Source organism: Pezoporus occidentalis, unplaced genomic scaffold, assembly GCF_034315485.1.
Source record: "Pezoporus occidentalis ecotype Australia unplaced genomic scaffold, CSIRO_AGI_Poc_V1 ctg7, whole genome shotgun sequence".
Lineage (NCBI taxonomy): Eukaryota > Metazoa > Chordata > Aves > Psittaciformes > Psittacidae > Pezoporus > Pezoporus occidentalis.
In genome coordinates, this window is record NW_026916052.1 from 1,412,452 (window position 1) to 1,434,650 (window position 22,199).

The 22,199-nt window shown below is 44.6% G+C and overlaps 1 protein-coding gene across 2 annotated transcripts; it reads right to left on the bottom strand.

Moving 5' to 3' along the window:
- Positions 1 to 1,401: 1,401 nt before the first annotated feature.
- LOC134175635 (uncharacterized) lies at positions 1,402 to 22,086 on the bottom strand. Of its 2 annotated transcripts, XM_062641786.1 has the most exons (3): positions 20,998 to 22,086; positions 3,194 to 3,360; positions 1,402 to 1,577 (listed from the first exon to the last, which is right to left on the bottom strand). In XM_062641786.1, exons 1-3 carry the CDS (start codon positions 21,484 to 21,486, stop codon positions 1,562 to 1,564), a joined length of 672 nt encoding a protein of 223 aa, XP_062497770.1. In that variant the 5' UTR covers positions 21,487 to 22,086; the 3' UTR covers positions 1,402 to 1,561. The 2 variants fall into 2 exon arrangements, 1 of the variants encoding a protein (XP_062497770.1); XR_009969084.1 differs by lacking the exons at positions 1,402 to 1,577; positions 3,194 to 3,360 and adding an exon at positions 19,079 to 20,242.
- Between the last annotated feature and the right edge of the window lie 113 nt (positions 22,087 to 22,199).

Below are 22,199 nucleotides of genomic sequence, written 5' to 3' on the forward strand. Positions count from 1 at the left end.
TCCTACAGAATCTCCTGTAACTCAGAGCAGGCTGCAGTGATGACCCTCAGAGCAGTTGTGGGAAGCAGCTTGAGGATTGAAGGAAACCTTATCTTTGCTGTGCTGGAAACCTGAGTGTTACACAATACTTGTTTTTCTCACCTTGGGAATTCTGCCCTTGCAATGTGCAAATCCTCAGGCATACATGTGCTCACTGCTATCCAGCATCTTGGTAAATAGAGAATAAAGAAAAGCTGTTTGGAAAGCTTGTGAAGGTCGCTGTGAAGAACATTTCTGTAGTTCTGAAATGACAAGAGTTCCCTAAACAAGGAAAGGAAAAATTAAATATAAATAGGTGGAAAGGGATCAGAAGGTGAAGGAAGGTGAAGGTCACTATTCTGTCACTCAGTCACTGGCGGAGGACTCACCTCCTAGCACAGGGACTATGAAAGTGCTTCCCTATTAAGGCTTCACCTCTAGCTGCTGCCAGCTTGGCAGGGAAAGCATCTCTCTGCTGAAAACAAATTCCTGTGCTCCCTGAGTTGCTCCTGCAACACTGCAGCTCTCAAAGAACCTGCGTGACTTCAAGGAGAAACACTGCAGCTACCCTGGCTGGTTTGCTCTCCCTTTCAAACACTAATTCTGTATTCTACAGTCAGCCAAGCCAAGCAGCCCTTTGCAAATTTTACAACCCGTTCTCCTGGCAGCCTGAAGGTATAAAGCATTCACAGTCCACAGCCTGAGAACTGAGGTATAAACTGCATGAAAACACATAAAGCCTGCATGGAAGGTCCTGAATAAGGTCAGTGAATCTGCCAGGAGCAAGCACTCACCTGACTGATAAGTGAAGAGGTAAAAATAGACCATGTTAAAAGCTGATGAAAGCACAAGTAGGCATAGCATATTATTCAGATGTGTCACACAAAAATCCCCTATCTGATTTATGAGGAACCGTATGGAATATGTCTTCACCGGATATCTGCCAACTGCATACTGAGACCTTTAGAGCGAATTTAGAGGAATGAATAATTACAAATTGCATGTAATGAGTAGCTGGGAAGTGGGATAAGATGCAAGATGGGTCTTTCAAAACCAGATCATGCCAAAATAAGCAATTATCTGTCTTAGATGTGATAACTCAATCTCTTTGGCAGAGGAAGCATGGTAGGTTTCACCTGTTGCACTCCAGTAAACATTTCATTCAGTGCCACTACTTAAGTGACTAAAAGGCAAACTGGAGAAGATGGAGATTAGTAGGCAAATTGTAAAGGGGCAAGGAACTGCCTGATGGGAAAAAGATAAGTCACGTAAAGGTCTCGTACTAAAATGAGGGGGTTCCACAAGGACCAGGCTTAAAGCTTTCGATATTTTTACTGACAGTTTATATATCTATATATATATAGATATACAAAAATTAAAAAAAAAAAAAACAAAACACCAAAAAACAAGCCAAAACAAACACACAAAAAAAACCCAACCCAAAACCCCAACAGGAGTGTTGTGAAACACGACTGATGTGTGATGAAATCTGTCAACAGCAGAAAGCTGGAGGGTGTTGCCAGCACTCAGTAAGTTATGGGTATCACAGGCAGAAATCCCTGAGAGATAAAATTATACAAATAGAATCAATCACTGTAGTGACAAACGGACAGAAAAAAAGGTGGAAATTATGCTAACAGCCTTGTAGAAAAGGCACTGGATAAACTTCATCTGGAATACTGTATACAGTTCCAGTTAGCTCCATTTTCCAGAAAGCACTGGAACTGGTGCTATGAAGAGATGTCCAAATTATGGGGATTCCAAATTACAGAAAATTATGGGGATCGGACAGCCTGTCCTGTAAGACATGGGAAGAATTTCAGCAAAGCAAATGATGACAGAGCTTGCAATTTCTCTCCATAAACACTGTGGGGGGACAGGAAGGAAAAAGACAAACTATTTAACCTGAAGGGCAATCTGACCCAAAAATGTTTGAGTGCAAATTGGCCATCAACAGACTGAGTCCTGAAATTAGAGGCGAGTTCCTAGCTACCAGAGGCATGACCAAGCAGGCTTCCCATAGAGGAAGACAGCAGCAAATGTTGCCAATTTTCAGTATAAGGTGTGTTTAGTTTCCAAAGAGCCTGTACCCTATGCCTGCCTGCAGCAACCTGGGCCAGGCTCAGTGTTCCAAGGGATCAATTCCCATCTCTGTCCCTGCTCCTGTCCTCAGAGCAACTCCTGGTGGCATCCCAGGAAGGCGTTCCTGGAGCCTGTTCTTACACAAGCAGGTGTCTCACCAGTTGCGAGACTGGGATGCAAATCTTTGAGCCTTTGTCTCCCAGCCCTGGAGGAAGGTTGCTCCCTTTTCTCACAGTGCTGCACAAAACACAAAATCCTCTTCTGTTTCTCCAGCTGCCCCGGGCATTGCTTAGTACTTGCCAGGTTTCCAAAGGTGTTCTTCGTTTTGATCTCAGGCAGTAGTTAAACATCTCGTTTCTACAGCCCAGGTGCTTCCTCCACCAAGGCAACAGGGAACAAGCACGCTCTGTGGCAGGCAGGTTGCTGAGCCCCCATGCAATGACCCTGCCATTTCATGGCTTTTTGCCTCTGCCCTTGGGCTGCACAAGTGTCTGTGGGGACCTACCAGAACAAGCCCAGGGTCTAGCCAAAACAGGTGTGCCAGTGCAATCACCAGAAGGTGCATGCAGGATCATAGGGAGAGCAGGAGGAAGGGGAGGCACACAGCTACTGTTGGTTATCCATGTGATGGCTACACATCCATAGTGGACAAGCCACCTTTCTCACTGGGGAAAGAAATGTGTATTTTGAACAGTTTAACGTGATCTTTGCTGGATCCAACTACTTTAAAAACAGCATGTTGACCATAGTGGATGACTAGGTGCTAAAGCACATCACAGAAGTGCTCTTTTGTGTTTGTGAACTTCAAAACCTCATTCTTGGAAGAAGGGGCAGAGGAGAGTGTGGGTCAGGCAATAGGACTGTGAGCTCTGTCAAGTGCACCAACACACAGGGGGTACCTCAGACCTCTGAAGCTACTGATCATGTTCCAGGGACTGGCTTTCTACATGTGTCCATAGCAATGTACACTTTCACCTCCACTGCTTTAACGTGCAGCTACACCCGCCTCCGCCAGGCTGGAGGCTGACAGCCAGGAAAATGCCCTTTGTCACCTTGGCACTGCTGGCAATGCCAGATTCACTGAGCCACCCACCTTTTCTCTTCAGCATGGTACTGGCCTTGCAATAACTGAAGCTTTTCCAAATCCTCCTTGAAGCCGCCTCCTCTCTGCTCTCCCTCCTCTTCGCTAGCAATGGCTTTCTGTGGCCAGGGGCAAGGAGTGGGTACCTGCAGGGTGTCCATCCCCTGGGAAAGCGGCGTCTGTTGGGAAAGTAAAAGCTGACTTTTCCCTTGCTCACATTGGCATCAAGGAGGTGCACTGAGCTTGTCCATCTGTGCAGCTCACGTGGATGTAAGCTCTGCTGACACCGAGGGGTCCCATGGGATTTGAGGAGATCTGGCCTGTTTACATAGAAAGTGTTAACAGGGAACACACTGTGAGCAAGCTTATGGAAGGCAGGGGATATTTTACATTCTCTGTGAGCACAATACAGTCTTGGCCTGTCCAATACCTATTCTAATGGTGACATCATTCAGAGTTAAACCTGTTCCTAGGCAGAGGGGACACACAATTGTCCCAATAAATAGCTCAGGAGTCTATCTTTAGTGCAGAGCTCCAGCACATAGGGAGAAAAGCTGCTATTTTGCCTGCTCCCATATATGTTGGCCCTGATGCCCTAGTTTGGATGACCTTTCACTAGTGTAAAACCTCCAAGGGCTATTTTCATCCTAGTGTAAATCAGTGTAGCTTCAGAGTTGGCATCACAGGAAGTTCTTATCTCATAGGGACTGTCCCGGCACAACCTTCCTTGCAAGCACACCTCTGGGCTTGAGATAACAGGATCTGCTGTATGTGCTGACTGCTGCTGGCTGTGGCTGTCCCCCGCAACTGAGGAATCACGAGCCAGTCATTTAGGATTCCCCCTTCCTTAACTGTGGCCCGAAACAACCACCAGTATCTTCCCTTCAGGCAGTGTTTCTGCCACGCTGCTCCCTCACTGCAGCTGGGCTCCTCCCAGGTGAGGAGTGTAGCTCTGTCTCCTGTGCTGGAGAGACAGGGAGGTGTCTGCACAAAGCCATTTATCCCTCCTACAATCTGACCCGTGTCTCTGGGGAGCACCCTGGACAACTGTGGTCCTGACACTGCTGCTTCATTTAGAATGAGGTGGGGGGTAAATCTACACCCTACTGCTTTTCAGTCATAGTGTTTCACACGCAGAAGCATTGTAATTCTCCTCCTGCTTGTTGCTCCTAGCTGCCATGTGTTAGGTAGGATGTTAGATAATGCACATCCTCCCATGTTCTGGCAGAGCTCTTTTCCCAAAGTGGAATAAATGATTTTCATCTTGCTATACTAGATGTTCAACATCGCTTAGTATAAAGGATGCATATATTTATATCTGCCTGTAATCAAGAAACAGTTCCTATCTATGGCAACAACTGCCTACGACATAGAGGGGTTGGATTTTGTCACGTGATGGTTGTCGAAATGACTATCTTTTGTAATCAGTAGCCCAGGAGTTTTTCTCAGAAGATTTGCATTGCATGATCAACAACAATGGTAGTCCAAGCCAATTTGATGAAAGGGACAGTTAATCCCAAAGAGCCAAGTAAATGGAATGTGCCCTGCTCTGTGGGGGCATCACTCAGCTACGTGCATACAGCTGGGCATGCCTGGTGTTAGTCAGAAGTCTGGGGGTTGTTTGGTGTTTGGTTGGGGGCTTTTTATTGGTTTGGTTTGATTGTTGATTGTTTATTGCTTGTTTGGGGGTTCTGTGTGTGCTTTGTGGGCGTCTGGGGGGGTGGGGTGTTTTTTAGGTTTTTTTTTTCTGTAAGTAAGAAAAGCATCCACAGTTGTTCCACAAGAAAGGAACAAGTAATCTACCCACATGGAATATATGCAGTTGCCCTTGTTTCCTCCTTGCTTACTTTCATCTTCTGCTAACGTAATCTGGGTGACAAGGTTTTTCCAAATCCAAATTAGGATAAACTGCAGTTGGGTGCAACAGATGAAGGGGAACAACAATCAGGCTTTTAATAAGTAAGTGATAGGCATACAGGGCAGATACTGAAGTGCATAAACCTTGCAGTAGTTTGCAGAAGTGGGCAAAGGCAGTTAACTCATTCACACAGGTAGAGCCCTACAGCTGTAGGGTGTCCGTGCTTCACTGCCCACTCTCCCCTTCCCCTGGAGGCAGCTACTGCTGAGATGGAACAGCTGAGCTGCATGGGAAGCAACTCCTAACGCAGTGAAGTTGGGTAAACCTAACCTGACACAGTAAAACAAACTCCTCACCCAAGTAGGGGAGTGGAAAGAAGCCCAAGGCTTGGTTCTCCATGGAGGTAAAGCACCCCAGGAGACAGAGCCTGATACCTGAGCAAGGTCATTCCCACCCCACATATGAACAACAGTGATTTGCACCTGCTTTGCAGATGCATGTGCCTACACAGTGCTACACAGTGCAGTGAAGGACACACTGAGTCATGTTCAATGCAAAGTCAGGTCTGAGCTGACCACAGAAGCCAGCCTGTGAAGCGGGCTGTCCTCACTATTGATCCTGCAGAGCTCCACACAGCCTAGCAATGGAACAGCACCTCTAAAAAAGGACCAGTCACTGACTATACGCACTTTCCTAGGCTGCTGCAGTGTGAAGTTAAAGAGGTTGGCATTAATCATAAGCGAAGGTACCAAGACATGCCAAGCTCAAGCCTGGTGCTTGGTGCTGGCTATGCTGCACTTCAGGGCACCTGATTGTGTCTCTCTGAGCTGCCCACTGAGCCAGCAAAGCTGACTTTTGCCACTCCAAGGATAAATAGCCAGGAGTGGGACTGGTTCACGGCATTCACAGGAAGATGAAATGGCCAAGATAGAACAGGGAGCTGGCAGAAGACCCTGAAGAGTTCGGTATGCTGTCCTACTACCATTGCAGGAGGGGAAATAGCAGAGGTGAGAGCAGGGACACTAGTTTGTACCCTCCCATTTCAGCTTCCCAAGCTCTGATGTAGCTAAAATATGTAGCAAAGCCACCACCATTTCAGCTGCTTACTTTGCCAATGGGGAAAGCCAAACTTGACTCATGCCAGCATTCCCTGTGTCTTGCTGCCACAAGGCCCAGAAGCAGCTCTGTTCATCCTGATGAAAGGAAGATGGTGCTTTTATTTCTCTGTCAGGCTTAGGAAAGCTGCAACATAGCAGAACAGATAGAAGGAGAGCTCAGAAAAGCCTCACAAAGTGGTAAGAACCCAGGCTGAGTGTGGGGCCAGGTGCCCAGGATGTCCCCAAGATGTCCATTCGCAAGTAACCTAACGTGCTCCTCACCAGGCTGCCTGAGAGCTGCTGGAAACCAAAGCGTGGGACTGGAAAGTGGTGTAGCTGAGAGGGATTAACATTGTCATGCCCTATGTGCTGCAAGTTTCCACTGCTTACATGCTGGGAGGGAGCAAGTTCCTCCTGCCCAACACGTGGCTGCCCCAGCCTGCAACTTGGCCCCACTTGGATTCACACATGCCCCACAATGCCTTCACACAGATATATTTATCAAGCTAAAAGCAGTTCTAGTTAACTGTTGTGTTGACTCTGAGGCCTAGCTGTGCTGTCTAGGAGGGAAAAAGAGGCCACCTGGAGCCGCATAAAGGTCACAAGCCTCCAAAATAAAGAGGGCAGCATGCTGGTGGGAGGCTGGATACTTACTGGAGTGGCAGAATTCCTGCAGCAATACAGAAATGGCTCATTTTCACACCACAGTCCCTCCCCAACCATTGAAAAAAAGTAGATTACTTTTTACCTATTTTCTGGAATGTGTGACTTTATAGAGGTGCACTTTGTGCTCTTGTCATGAAAGGGAATCCAGTCCAGTGGGACAAAGTCATTCTTGAAATAACTTTCAATGAAATCAGGAGTTGCAACTGGTCTGACTTTGGCATAAAAAGTCCTCAGGATATCGGTGGCTGCTGCAGTCATGTTTTTGTAGGCAGTCTGGATCTACTAGTTTTCCTAGTATAATAATTGCACTAAGAACTGTGATGTTTTGTAACCAAACCAGTTTATACTGGCAAAAGCCTTACCTTGGATGATAGAGAGGTGACTTATACTACTAAATTTCTTCCAGTTCTCATTTGGGATTTGCTATTCTGTTATAAAATGTCTTTATGCTATCTGCACAATAGGTGGGGATGATTATTTCTGCATTTTGATAACGTTACCATTTTCTATTTTAGTTTGTCTCCACAGACAAGCTAAAATGTCTAAACTTTTATATTTTGCAAAAGACTAACATTAGAATATGGGGGGGGGGGGGGAAGAAACTACTGTCTTAAAATAAAGCAGATTGATGTCCTAGACTCACCTGCAAGGGAAATTCTGCGCAACAGTAAGAGAACAGAATTCACCAAAAAATCTAGAATACTTTATTTCATTATATCTATCATGCTTGGGATCTTTGTTTCCCAAGCTCTCTGTATGACCATCTGCATGAACCCAGAGCCTATATGTCTATTTTTGTCTATTTCTAAAGTGCTAGCTAATCTTTTTTGCAGTATGCAGAGAAATTGAGCAGTCTTCTATATGTGATACCACTTAATATCATGCCCATTTAGAAATGCAGTAGCACTGTGGTATCACTGCCTGGCCAGCCCAAGGGGCAATGGAACACCAGCAGCCTTGCCATTGTCAGTTTGACTGTGGACAGGTCTAAGGAACTTTTGGGAACTGGATCATCACTGGGAGCATCTCCTGAAAGTTAAAGGCAGTGTGATAGACAGCACAAAATTGCAGGGATAAAACCCAAGTATGGAGCACCTCCTTGAAGGTGGGATTTCACACTGTGTTTTGCCATGGAATAAAATGAAGATAGGCTCAGAAGGCTTTGAAAGCAAAGACAAGCAGCTGTGTTTGATGGTTTAAAATCAGAAAACTCAATCTGTGCTTGCTGAGAGCAGCTTTAGAGTATTTCCAAATGTACAGTATGTGCCTTAGAAGACTGCAGATCAGTGCCATCCTTTTCCTTAAAATAAGCCCCCAGATAACTCGCAGAACATCTCAGAAAGGCAGGAGAGCTGGTGAAGAAGTAGGAGTCTATGTAGGATCCTAGCAGGTGATTTACCAGGGAAGAATGGCCTCTGAGCTACCTGACTGCAGATTGCTTCTGAGTGGCCCATCACAGATTATACTAATGAAAATCAGGTCCTTTGGCTAGAGCCTCTCTTTGTCAACCAGTTTCTTGAGGCAACTTGGAGCTCACAGCAATTAGGCTGTGGGCAGGAGGAATTTGCTCTGGGATGGCAGGGCTATTCTGGCATCTTGCATTCACCTTTCCGCAGGGCTCCTTGGGCTATTGCCCATCATGGGAGTGGCTCATATCCTTGATGGGACAGTAATGGGGCCTTGGGACATCAGAAAAAGTGATGATGGAAATAAACAGCCGCTGACAGTGATTCAATGGCCTGCAGCTCATCCACAGCGAGCCCCGAGGGGCATGTTGCACTTGGTGGTGTCCCAGTAGCACCGACACCTCTGGCTGCGCTCCTTCCTGCAGTAACCTGGCGCGCAGCAAAATCACTTCACTCTCTGTGCATGTGCAAATAAGTCCATCTGCACATATAGAGTAAATACATCACCCACAATATAAATGGGCTTGTATAAATTGAGTACTTCTGCTGAGATAAGGTCAGTGGAAAGGGCTGACAAAACAGCAAGCAAAAAGTTTTGCAGCAGCCCTGGGAATAAATAACCGCAGGACAAATGTGTATGCATCTCACAACCAGAGAAAGGATGTTGCAGCAATCAAGGTATGAAAGAAGGAGAGTCTGGCACAATTTTGGCTGTCAGGCTAGCTAAAAAAAGACTACAGCATGTAGATATTATCCAAAAATAGTCTGCAAGACTAAAAATAGAATGGATATATCAAGGCTTAAAAAGAGATCAGAGCTGAAGCCTGTGAAGATTGAGGAAGTCATATGAGCGTGAACTTCACAGCTTATAAAAGACAAAGAAATGGAAATTAATGTATACTAACTCACACTACCTAGTGTCAGTGTCCAGTCACCTGAGCCAGAACAACCAGACAGTTTTATTTACTGGTTTTGGTTTTTTTTTTCAGTTTTCCTGAATGTACAAACTGAAGGTGCTGTATGCCAGAACTCCCATGCTTCTCATGTATGGACTATTTCTTGCTTTCACAGACATTGCCCTTCTGACAGCACCTCAAGCAGATACTCTGGTGGCTACCTCAAAAAATGCCTGAGGACTGGCTGTGTCAGGAGGAGCAGGCTGTGTGTGAATCCCACAGCTTTCTGCAGGTCAGGCACCTGCCTCAGGTTTGCACAGTACTTCACATGCCACTCTTCTCCTGGTGGTGGGTTAGGATGCCCACCACATGAGGCTGGGGTCCTGGTCTTGAGCAGGCAGGTGCCAAGGACCAACAGGGTGTAGCCAGCTGACTGGGGGGATTTGGGATCTCAGTTTTAGACTCAGGGCCCTTAGTTAAGCATATATCCTGCTCAGGTACTTTAATCTTTCATCTGATTTAACCCTCCATCCCTGCTCAGGGGTATTAACGGTTTAATTCGGTATTTGCAATGGGACCCAGATAGATGCACAGCTTAAGTTAACGGTACAGCAGAGGGGCTGCAGCAGAGGCCGATCCTTGTCCCATCTGAGGGACTGCAGAGCCCTGTCATTTGTGCTGTGTGTTGCTGCCAGCATGGGACACAAGTCAGCTCAGCATGGTTTGGACAGCCTCTGCATGAAGACATAGTGCTCAGTCCTGAGAGAGAAGGGCAGCCACAGGAGGAGCAGACAGGCTGCTGCGGAAGCTGCAACACCTCCTAGGATGGCATGGGGAGAAGAAGGGAAGGAATAGCCTTTCTCAAAGTCCTGCTTCAGCAGTCATAGCCTGTATTCTGTTCCATATGGCCACAACCAGGCTGGAGACCCAAGTCTTCTTCTAGCTGTAGTAGAAGGGTTTATGTCCCAGTCTACCCATCCCTGGCTCATCACCTGCTAACCATGACCACCCTCCCAGGTTTGTTAGCAAAACTGCTTGTACATGCTTCCCTTGGCCCTCTTGAGTCGAAGTGAGCAGCACTAACTCAAGCAGTTGAAGCACAAGGTCTGCCTGTATCTAGTTCATTGCTTGTAAATAGGTCAAGGAAAGCTGGCAGGGAGTGTGTGTGTGCCTGAGTGCTGGGTGAGCTGTAATCTCTTCAGATGACAGACCTGGAATTTAAAGATTGGCTTACACACCTTTGTGGTGATATGGCCCAGAAGCTAATGCAGCTGACATTTACTTTCCATAGCTTGTTGTGTTCGGCACAAGCCACACCAAGAGGGCGAGTCTGGTCAGAGGAACTCCAAGCCACTGAGCTGCCTTCTTGCACCAGTGATTTTCATGCACCTAATTGCTTGCAGCTAGGAAGAGATTGTTTCGGTGCCGCTTTAAACTATGGGATCTTGACTGGACCTTGGCAATCTAAAGGAGAGGGCCATGCTCTCTTCATTCGTGTCATACAAATCCTGTGGGGTAGATGCATTTGGGGTTGAGCTTATGAGCGCACAGAATTTGCAAGTTCTCACCTCTTCCTTCCTTCTCAAACACTCTCAAACTAATATGCCACAGACTCAAAGCAAACCACTTCCTTGCAAGTGTCTGTACTACTTCAAGTAATTCCAAACTGCAAAATTGCTTTCTCCAGGTACCTTAGTGAGCATCAGTGTATGATACTCTGACAAGGGATCTGAGGAGACCTAGTGTTCAGTTCTCTGGACAAGCAAGAACCTTAGTCTGTCTAAATATGATGATTATCAAGGGGGTGTTTGTGCCCATTCTTGTTTTAGGGAACTCTCCTTTCCTTTTGCTGCCATGACTCATAAAACTCATTAAACCAGAGTATGCCTAGCAGGAGAACATTTAATTATATAGCAGTTGCAAGGTAGTGATGGAATTTATGTTTGACAGGCTGATGGCAAGATGACTTTATCTACAAAGCTGTTGGTATAGCCCATTCCAGCCATAAGGCTGGGCAAACCATACCAAGCACCAAACCAGCAAGGAGGAAGGTAAAATACGTGCCAGGAGCAGGCTCAGGACACTGGTAATTTGCATGAATAGCCTGAAAATGTGCTTGTCATCACTGCGTCTGGGTCAACATGTGGAAGCATTATCTGTTAAACCAACAGCCTCACAATGCAGTGACCTAGATAGGAAATACGATGCAGGGAGGGAGAAGGTGAGACTGTGCAGTGTTGTAACACATGGATCAGGTTATTTGCTGCTGCTTTTATCTGGCTGTAAGAGTTTAATAGTCAATAAACCACCTGGAAACAAGTTCTGGCCTCTCCCTTCTTTCTCAGGCATTCTCACACCAACACAGCATGCAGCCAGACCAATTTATGAACCATGTATTTCAGTAATTGTCAAAGTATTAAGAAAGTATTCTGGAAACCACTGAACACATGTCAGCTATGTGTGCTCCTCTTCAGTGCAGCCTTAAGGTTTCTGTGAAGCTGCTCAGAGGGATTACACCAACATTGGAGTGACTGCTCTTTTCCTTTACACCTGTTTACATGAAGAAAACTCTTTCCACTCTGGCCTTTGAGATTGCAGCAGTAGACAATTCAATTGAAGCCGGTTAGGATAGTCTAGGATCATTTTGCTCACTGGAATCAAAAAGCAAAGGGAAGTGCTTGGGAGCTAATGCATGCCACTGTTCGAATTCCCTTCCCATCTGTACATGGTTTGTCATGGTGTACTTAAAAGCCAGGAATTCGTCATCACTTATGTTTTTGTTTTTGTTTTTATTTCCTTGTAATTTACCTTATAATTAGCACATTGTATCATATGTTCTAGCCCATCTAAGATCAGATTGTTCTTATTTTAAAACTCTACCATAAAACCTCAGCATTCTGAAAGAAGTAAGCACTGTTCTGGCACAGAAAGCACATCTCCTTCACCTTTAAAGAAATTGTATCTGGATAACACTGTAACAAAGGCAGAGGGATGACAATCTCTTAGGGCAATGGCAAAGTGTTCCTCTATTATCATTTCCATGTTCTTTTTGTATCAGCAAAATAAAGAACTCTCTTAACTCTGAAACTCTGCTGGCAGGAATAAAAACATTTAAAGACTGTATATCAAAGGTCTTTGAGATCAAATGGTAACTTATCTATAGCTCAGTGTGTTCAATATGCAGTCTGTGAGCAGGAAAATGGTTTGCTTTCATTTTTCATTCTTCTGCAGACAGAATGTTGTCTCCCAAATTAGCTTGGTTGGCTCCAAATTACTGTGGTTAGTCAGAATCAAGCCTCTTTTTTATATTTTGTGATTTTTTTTCCCCACAAAATAATCAAACCGGCAATGGAGCATTCCTCTTTCAAGTGTACAGTAACCAAGACTGTGATATTACCATGAGGCCGAGCTATCAGAAATCAGAGTGAAATTTCCTTTTTCAGTCCCATTTTAAAAGTAATTTTGTTTGAAAACAATGCATGAAGCTTGACCCCAACAAAATTTTTGCCCCACCTTTACACTGTAGGTAAATCTTGAGAAATACACGGTAGCTACATTTTGGAAGACGATGCTTTTTAATCTGCTGACACAATCAAGGGACATATGTTAGGACAGATTTTTCTGGCTTCTGTAGCAGTCAGCAGGTTTTCTTCTATATTTGCACATTTTTTTTAGGAACAAAATTCCAAGTGTGTTGCTCTTGAGACTTACTCCAGGGTTATGTTTGTGATTGCTGTGTCATATATCATGTCACTCATCACAGTCCATTAGGGCAATTAAATTTCTATGAGGTAAACTACAGTAATTCTAGCAGCATTTACTACTGTTTTCACTGATCCCACTGAAACTATTTCTCCATTCATTCTGGAGGGTGAATGATCTCTTCAGGTGTGTTTTTCGACTGCTGGAGGAAATAATATATATTTCTTTGTCATTTCAGTTGACAGTCAGTGTGGCTGCATTTTCCACTCTCCTGGCAGTATTTTCAGTGTAGGATCTAAGGGAATTTCTCCTTGCATACACGTTTTCAGGAAGAGCATTTCATCTTAATTATTCTCCTCTCAATCTGCTGCAGACCTTATCTCACATTCAAGGAGATCCCATTCCCCTTCCCAGTCCCACCATGACACTCCATAACCCTCCTTCCGCTTCCATTGGAGCTCGGCATTCCCCTGCAGAACAGCATTGCAAAACCTCCTCGGGAATGAAGACCTCCTCTATTTATAGAGCGCTGAGGCTAGATGAAAGTTTCCAGAGAGCTTTCTGGAAGGGCTCCCATCTAGCTGCTTTGAAGGCTTGCAAAGGGAAACGAGCCTGCACCTTGCTTCATAGCTTTGGCTAGCATTCAGTAAACCTTTGCAGTAAAATACATTGTGCACCAGGCAACTATTTGATGTTATACACTGACATTTATGAAGCTTTGAAGAAGTTTTCTTCCCAACATGCCTCATCCATATCTGGATTACAAATGCAAAATCAGAGGCTTGAGGCAGATTCTCGAACGTGAGCACACGTTCTCAATTGATTTTTATCCTAGGTCTGCAATTCAGTGCTATTTTGAGATAACAGAGAGAGAACTGTTTTTCAGCTTTGTGCTGGTTTTTCTTTTTCTTAAAAGATCCAGTCTCTTGAAGCTGGTATTTTTAAATTCAAAATAAAGTTCCACTAACAAATGCACTGCTGAGTGTTGCTCCACAAAGATACAATTCAGCATTTCTTTTACACATGTCACAGATTAAATACAGAATATATGTTAACGTAGAGGAGGAATGGTCATCCTAGCGAAAATAAGGTAGGAGCCAGGCTGGGTACGCAGAATAGGCATATTCACAAACACGAGTCTTTGTGTGGCTATGAGCAGCCATGTTTGGCCTCGCAATTGGTAAATTGCTGTTCAAAAAAAAGAAAAAAAGAAAAAGAAAAGCAAAGCAGCAAACACTTCACTACTTTTACACACAGCACATGGCTTTTATTGGAGGGTATGTTTGCACAAGGCAGGAGCATCACCTCCCATCCAAATTTCAACAACGTGTACCATTTGGTAAATAGGTGAGGACAGAGTCATCTGTTCTCTGACTATCCCTTCCTCCAGTTCAAACTCTACAACACAGTGAGGAAACTGTAAACTGAGGAACCCTTTCAGGAATCTGTTTTTTTAATGAAAACTCCTGAACAGGGTCCTAGCACTAGACACAGTCCGAGATTAGACCCTCCCCTCCCCCCCCAAACCAACAAACCAACCAACAACAACAAAAAAAGACACAACCAACCAATAACAACTAAAAGATAGAGAATAATGCCAGGGAGAAAATGTAAGCCTAATGAAACAGTAAGGGAAAAAAGTGAAATCCACCTCCTGACAAGATAAGCATTATAATTGTCCATTGCACTGTGGGTGGATGAAGAATGTGTAAATTGCTTGCTGACCTGTTTTTTGCTTCTGCATAAAAATGAAAGGCAATTTCTTCTAGTACTAATAAATGCCACCTTATCACTAGGTCACTAATTAGCTGGCTGGGTGAGCAAGGAACAGGTTCAGGGGTAGCAGTTCTAACAGTGACAAGTTGATGCAGCATGATAGCAAGACTCACGCAACCCAGCCCTAATTACAGCTCTGTAGCACGTACTATCACTCAAAGAACACACCAAAGATGTTAATAATTTGTATTTAGCTTTGTGCTTGCATGAACTTCTGGTAAGTTTAATTTTCCAGGACCTAATATTTAGGTAGTGTTTTGTGAAAGCTCTCCAGCGTACAATTCCAGCATTATGTTTTACTGGATTCATTAACAGTGTTGTGCCATCTGAATATCCATCAAAGTACATGAAACCAATAGTGTCAGTTCAGATCATGCAGGTGGAACACACAATTCAGTCATACTAATACAGGAATTTAAATTATTATATATCCACTGCTAGCATTCCTGGTTCAGTAAATATCTGTCCTCGGTAGAAGTTGCTTGGGAAGTGCTTTATAAGATGCTGAAATATTTTACTCTAGTATTAGAGTATTTGCACAGAGAGAGGTACTTGTTAGTGGAGGAAACAAGAAGACACAGAACACCATTATAATGAGTGTGCAGCGATACCACGATTTTTAGTAAGACATTTGTTCACTTCTAAAATCTTAAGAACTATTTTGACCAACAGACAGAACCTTTTCAATTCTAAAAACTGGAAAGAAAAAAACCCCAACAACTTACAAATGTGAGTCCCTTGCATGCTGTTCAGAGTCAATAAACTAAACCTCCTTTCCTCATATCCTTAAATGCCAGAATCAGGTGATGGTAGGCATTATCCTAGCTTGGTATAGAATATCCTGCACTTTGGATCTGCTAATTCTCTTAATACAGATTTGAAAGGAAAGACTTCTCTCTCAGTTAGGGAGAAAGTAGAATTGGGTCAAGTTATATAATATGAGGTAAATGTGGCTGAAGTTACATGACATGACTGAGTCAGCTTACCGTCCTGACTTGGGTGGTCCTGCTTTTTCCTCCCTGACTCCTGGCCCGGCTGGTCCACACCCTCTCTTGCACCACATCAAACCACTAAGTAAGCCAATCCAACTTGTTAATCCAACAGAAAACTATTCTCTTGAACTGACTCACCAAAGGGTTTGAGAAGCGTGGTGCTAAGGAGCATGGTGCTGGAGGGAGCCGAACCACCCCTACTGGTGGCCAGCAACACAACACTGTGACTTAAATGCAGCACAACCAAAGAAAGTGTTGCAGAAAGCACAAGAACCAAACAGAAGGGTATGGAGTAAAAGCCTGTGACTTAGATAACAATAGGAATGCAAGAAAAGGCATCACAAAGCCCTTGTGATGAGGGAAACACTGAGGGGGGCAATGGCAGGAGAGCAATGGGATGTTGCACCTTGATAGGCATCAGAGGGGTGCATGGGAACACACAGGTACTGCCCTGGCAGAAAGGGGAACGGGGAGTGCAGAACACGGTGCTGAGCTACACTGAGTCCACCTAGATTGCAGTGGCTCTTCAGGGTTCAGGCTCACAATGCTTGTGTGTGCCTGTAGCCAGGCCTGGCAAAGGTGAGCTCTTCAGGACAGATGTGCTATCTTGATAGTTTAACAAAACGTGAACTGCAGTATTGTACCCCTATTGTTCAAGAAAAGGGGAGGCCACCATTGTTCACTAGGAAAACAAACAAAAATGAAGCCTGCACCCATTCTTCTCCAGAAATTGCCTCATCAAAAAAAAAAAAAAAAAAGTATTACTGATGAATGACACCTGGTGGCTTTTATCAGCTCCAAAACTCCCCCACTATTACCTTTTCCTTCCTCTCTTAAATTACTGTGGCAGGTTTCTTGTTTCATAGCAGCAAATGTTTTAAGCTCACTGTCCTCTTACAATCTCTTTTACTGGTAAAACTGCCTCAATGAGAAAAGGAATTTAGTGATACCAGAAATTGTGCTAGTCAACTGAAGAGATGCAAAAGAAACTACTTCACCCAGAGATAAAATGTCCAGTCTTCTAATGGATACATCTTTATGGCGTCAGGGACAGTTCTTGAGCTCCGGGTAACAGTTTCTAGGTTCTGAGGAAGAAAAAAGTTGAGACTGTAACTCATTAAATAGCTGGATATATTGTAATGCATAAGCTGAGGTGCTCTCAAGCTTCCCAAACCAAGGAACACAGAGTAAACTGTCCTTCTTGCCCACGGTCCAGGGCTGTTTTCTTTCCTGAATACAAGGACAGGCACTGACAGAGGAGAGCACTACGTGCCTGGCAGCTGAAAGACCAGGAAAGAGAAAATACGATGTGCAATGCATCAGGTACGTGCAAAATAATCATGGCAGGCCACACCATCTTAACACTGCTCGGCATTGTTTCCACCTTGATGATCTTTCAGCATGTCAAAATGCTGAATCATGATGACACAGGGGCAGGAAGTACATATCAGATGCAAAGTGAAAAGGTCATGTTATGATTATGGCCCTGCAAAGCACTGGAGAGACTTTCTTTATATTTGAGTCTCTTGTTCTCATGCTAGAAGACTTGTCTGCACTGAAACCGAGTGCAGTTCTGGAGCGGTTCAGACAAATTTGAGGTACATACAGACGAAAATCTCTTTTTTTTTTTCTTCCAAAAAGTGCTTATCACCGTGTCAGTATGTGGATTCCAAATAGTGTTCTTTAAAAACAACTTTCTGTCCATAGCTGGACTTTAAGCACCCTGAGGGCCTCCTGGCTTGCTTAAGCTAGAGGCCAAAAATGTACATAATTGACAATCTTTAGCAAGAGAGGGAGTTCTCTTGTAACCAAAGCCAGAAATACTCCCTCTGGAGAAACCTCACAATCAATGTGGAAAAAGCTTTTGAACTTTCCATGGTACAAAGTTTAAAATGAGGACAAAACTGGAATGAGTCAGTTAGGAGCATTTTCTAAGCTGGGCTACATTTCCATCGCTTTACAGATACGGACATCTGGTAGCAGCATTTTCACTTAAATAGAATAAAAGGACATTGTCTTGTACTTCACTAGCATAATTCATTTTTTCCTTAACATAATACTCATGAAAGTAGTTAAACATTTTAATGTGCAAATCTCTCTGGATCAACCCCAACCATATTTTTGGTGTAATAAAAATAGGCTATATTCCCAGAGAAGCAAATGCATATAATTTCAGACAGATTTAGGGACAGCAAAAACAACTTTAGTTGAAGAGCCTGGAGGAATCCCACAATATTAAACATAATATTAAACACAAGTTTACACAAAGTAATTGAGAATACTTCTCTTTATAATTTAGCCCAACCCTTATAATCTCAGATTATAATGAAAGGTGTTTTTTTTTTCTGTAAACACTACACCATTATGATATTCAGTGATAAACCACCAAATTATTCTATTATTGTAATTTCAGCAAAAACTTTTAGGGCAACTCCACAACAGCATCAACAAGCACTAAGTGGGATAGGAGGAGATCCAGGGTACTGGGGATTAGTTTCAGGGCTCTGAGCCTGATTGTCCTGAGGGCTGTGTGCCACTTCATGCTGTGACAGGGAGAGTATCAAGCTCTTGGCACAGCAGAGACCCGAAGCCTCGATCTTGAAAACTGCTGGGATTCAGCTCGTCCTGGCCACAGAGGGACTTGACAAGACCTTGGGTCATGTGCTCCCTGGGTCATGCGCTCTGTCATGGTGGCGCTAGCAGAGCCAGTCAATCTCTGCATCTTCCTAATCACCTCTACTGGGTGACCCTTTCCTCCTTTTGCAGCTACAGTGGCAGGGGAGGTATCTGGGAGATGATCTGGGAGACAATGACCCTTTCTGCACCTCAGGAAAAGAGCATGCATTCAACAAAGGAGCATTTGCATAGCCTTGTGGATGTACTTTGTACAGTTTGTCCTGATTAGAAAGGAAGTGAGTTCAACAGAGAATGCAACTCACACAAACCAGTTCTCTAGTTTTATTTGGAAAAGCTGCAAACCTGTTACAGTTCACTTGCTAGTATGAAAAGCAAGCTTGAAAAATGTCACCGAGATCATGAATAATGGTTTAAGCAGAGTAAGAGCAGTCAGGCTGAAGAACACAGTAGAGTGGGGTCGGGGGGGGGGGGGGGGGGGGGGGAGAGCAAATGCTACAAGCCCCCAAGTTTTGAATTTTGTGGTGCTGCTCTGGACACACAACTCTCTGACTGAGGCTTTACACTTCCACCAACCTCAGGAGCATGTGTAGCTTCCAAGGGCCTTCTGGCAGCAGTGAAAAACTGAGCTTGGAATCCCAGGGACTTTTTTCCTGTTCTAAACTATCTGAGGATAAGACTTTTTATTTAATTTCTAGGCTAATTTTGTTCTGTGAAACAAACTACTCTTGTTATCCTGCATTCCCCCTTCTCCTCGGGCTTCAAAGATTATTTTTTGGTTGCTTATACAACCTTACTGCTGCAGTACATGAAATACACAACACATGGTATAAATGCAGCCATTATTACTGCTTAATGAAAACAGGAAAGTTATTCATTGACCAACCTTTTTTTTTTTTAATTCTAATAAACAGATCAGATCCATATCTAAGTGGTGACAAAAAACTATGACCTTGCATTAAATTTATTCCACAACATCCTCATCGTGACTGGTATTACTTTGAAGACTTTCCATGTGCACTCTTTTGCAAAGCAATCTGTTCCATCATTACCTAGTCACCAGTCAAGTCCTTTTCCAACATTCACTGACACAGACAAGGAACTGGCTATCTTGGAAATACTACGTTAGCAAGTGAAGAGTAACTAGAGAAGAAAGAGGAGGAAGTCCCTTCCCCCTCAGTTTTGGCAACGATCATGGTGGTCATTTTGTTTTGTATACCATATGTCGCTTTTTTGTGGTGCTTTGTCCTTACGCTGTATGCTAAGGAACAAACTCTTTGTTAATGAATAGAGTCTTTATATGCTTGGAAAACATTTCTTGCATGTTGTAGACAATATTGTAATATAAATAGTCATTGTCTTCCAGAGTTTCCTTACCACCACCACTCTTCTGCAGCTTTGTCTCTTTTCTGCAGCTTTGTTGCTGGGCCACAACCTTCATTAAATTGTTTTGTGCTGCAGGCAAAGTGCTGCAATCATAAAATATATGCTTCATATACCTGAAGATGGGTTTTGTTGAACTCGGTAATTGTTGACCACACTGGGGAACAGTCTGTCAAGACAACCTGAAGTAGCTCAGCACATTAGCAGAACTTAAAACTTAGTAAAAGCTGAGACCAAGACCATTAATTGTATCCCAAATGACATGTGGGAAAGAGAGGGAAAGAACAAAAGACTTTTGAAGCCAAATCAGCCCATGAATTAATAACTATCATTAGGATTTAGCCAGGCACCATATTTGTACCTTGGTGCTTTTCTTATTTGTTCCGTAGCTGGATTATTGAGTTTCAAGTCTGTGACCTTCATCTCCGCTATGTTTGCTGAAGGAATATGCATCGAATGCGAAAAGTCTTTAACTCTTCAGTTTCTTTGTGGCAGGAAGTTATTGTTTGCATTTCTGAAGTTTGTGAAAATAACTCTCTTCTCATTTAGCCCAGTTTAACAATGCTGAAAGTCCAAGGAATTCAGTTGCATTTGTATCAGTTTAAAGCAAGTTGGAGAGATGCCTAGCTATTTCTGACATACCTCATCTACCTATAGTTAAAGAACAACTCTCATTAAATTTAGATTAAAAATCTGTCCACTTCATGCTCTGGGCTTAAAACTTGTTTTTAACTCACCTCCTTCTGCTTCTACTGCTGTATTTTCCTCCAAGAGCAATAAACAGAGAAATTACTAAACTGCAACTCTATTGGGTTTTAGTTCCCAGCTTTTCCAGTTCATTTTTTTGTGTGTGTGTGTTTTTTTAATGCATCCTTGGAGCTTGCTGATCACGTTCACCTTGAAATCTCATCCTTTGGGCTTTCATGACCTTGTCCTCTTAGTACTCCTTTTGTCTAATAACTCATCCTGGTCTTCCTTCTCATTTTCTGCCTGTACCACATGCATTTGTAGCATTGGCACCCTTTGTTTCTCCTTTTACATCCTTCACATAGTACATGCAGTGCCTAACATTCCTCCAAGTCCTATCGCTATGTCAGTTTATTTTAAATCCAATTCTATGCAGAGATGATAAGAACCAAACCATTTTAGCTGTGTACATAAAGCCATCTCACTATAACACAAGTATATTACAGTCCTAAGCCTCACACCAGCCTGGGAGGAGCAAAAGCATTACTCTTCTTCTTCTATAGTGACAAATTAAAAACTGATTTATCTAGAATCACACAAAACCCTGCTTCAGCCTATGGGTTACCACCCAGAAGATTGCTTTCACCTTTCTGTCCTCACAAGTGTATACTGGATCAAGTATTTGACACTCCTTGGACTTCATGATTTGCTTAACTTACAGGCAGTACACACCAGCTGCAGCCACTGCCTCTCGTCAGCCCAACCCACGGAGCCAACACTTGCTGTCTGTTCACCAAATGGCTTTCCAAGGGGGGGGCAGAACCTTGCTCCAGTTTACCACGTGGCTCCAAGGCACCGACCACCATATTGCTCTGCATCACGGCAAATTGCACAATGCACTCCACTTCCCTAACATCTATCACAAGCAAGCTAAAACATGATTTCAGGATCGGCTGGAAATTACGTATCACCTCAGAAGAGCCCAGATCCTCAGACAGCTTCTGACAGCTGACGTGACTGCGCTGGGACCTTTGTCTCTCCACCAGCACTGCTCTGCCAAAACCAGCTTCCTTTTTCCTGTCAGGGACTTTGCCATGTTGATCACAGCACTGGCTCCAAGTCCTGGCCTTTCCTCGTTTCAGTGGCCACCTCACCTGCTCCTTCTTCATCCTTTTTGCTTTTTCAACTGGCCTGACTCTGGCTTTCATTACAAAGTTAGGTGGGACACAAGCCCCAGGTTATTTATGAGGGAACCAGGGCTCGTCCCACTTCGTCAGCCATCTGGCGGGGATATTTTGGGGCCTATGGAAGTGACTAACTCTAGCCCTCCATTGTGGCCGGGTGCGCCGACACCCTCCGTTGCTCCAGACCACACACCCAGCATCCATGTCAGCCCGGCGCCCTCCTGCTCTTCGGTGCCGTGCCTCACCTGCAGCGGGCCCGCATCCCTGCGCTCACCCGGGGGACAGCTCAACACTGGCGACAGGGTCAAGGGCACCCACGGATTAGCGACCCACAGCTCGCGCGGGGACGCCGGGGATGTCTCAGGCAGCCGAGATCGATGACCTCCCACTCCCCTCAGCAAAGCTTCTCCCCGTCCCTGGCGGCGTGGGTCCGCGGCAGCCCGGGAGGCCCCACTGCTCGGTGGCTGTTTCCGCCCGGCCGCCCTCCCGCCGAACCGAGGTCTCCCCAGTAGAGGCCGCCTGGTCACAGCCTGAAGCCTGTCCGTGTGCTCGGAGCCGGGTTCCGCGTTTGCTGCGGTGCGGAGCCGCAGACCGGCCCCTCAGCACGCCGCGGCCTTCCCCGGCTCTGCGCGGTGCGGTGCAGCCCGGCCCGGCCCCGCCCGCCTCGCGGCGCGGCCCCGCCCGCCTGACGCGCCGCCAGCGCTGGCGGGCTGGAAGTGGCGTACGTGCAAAGCGGG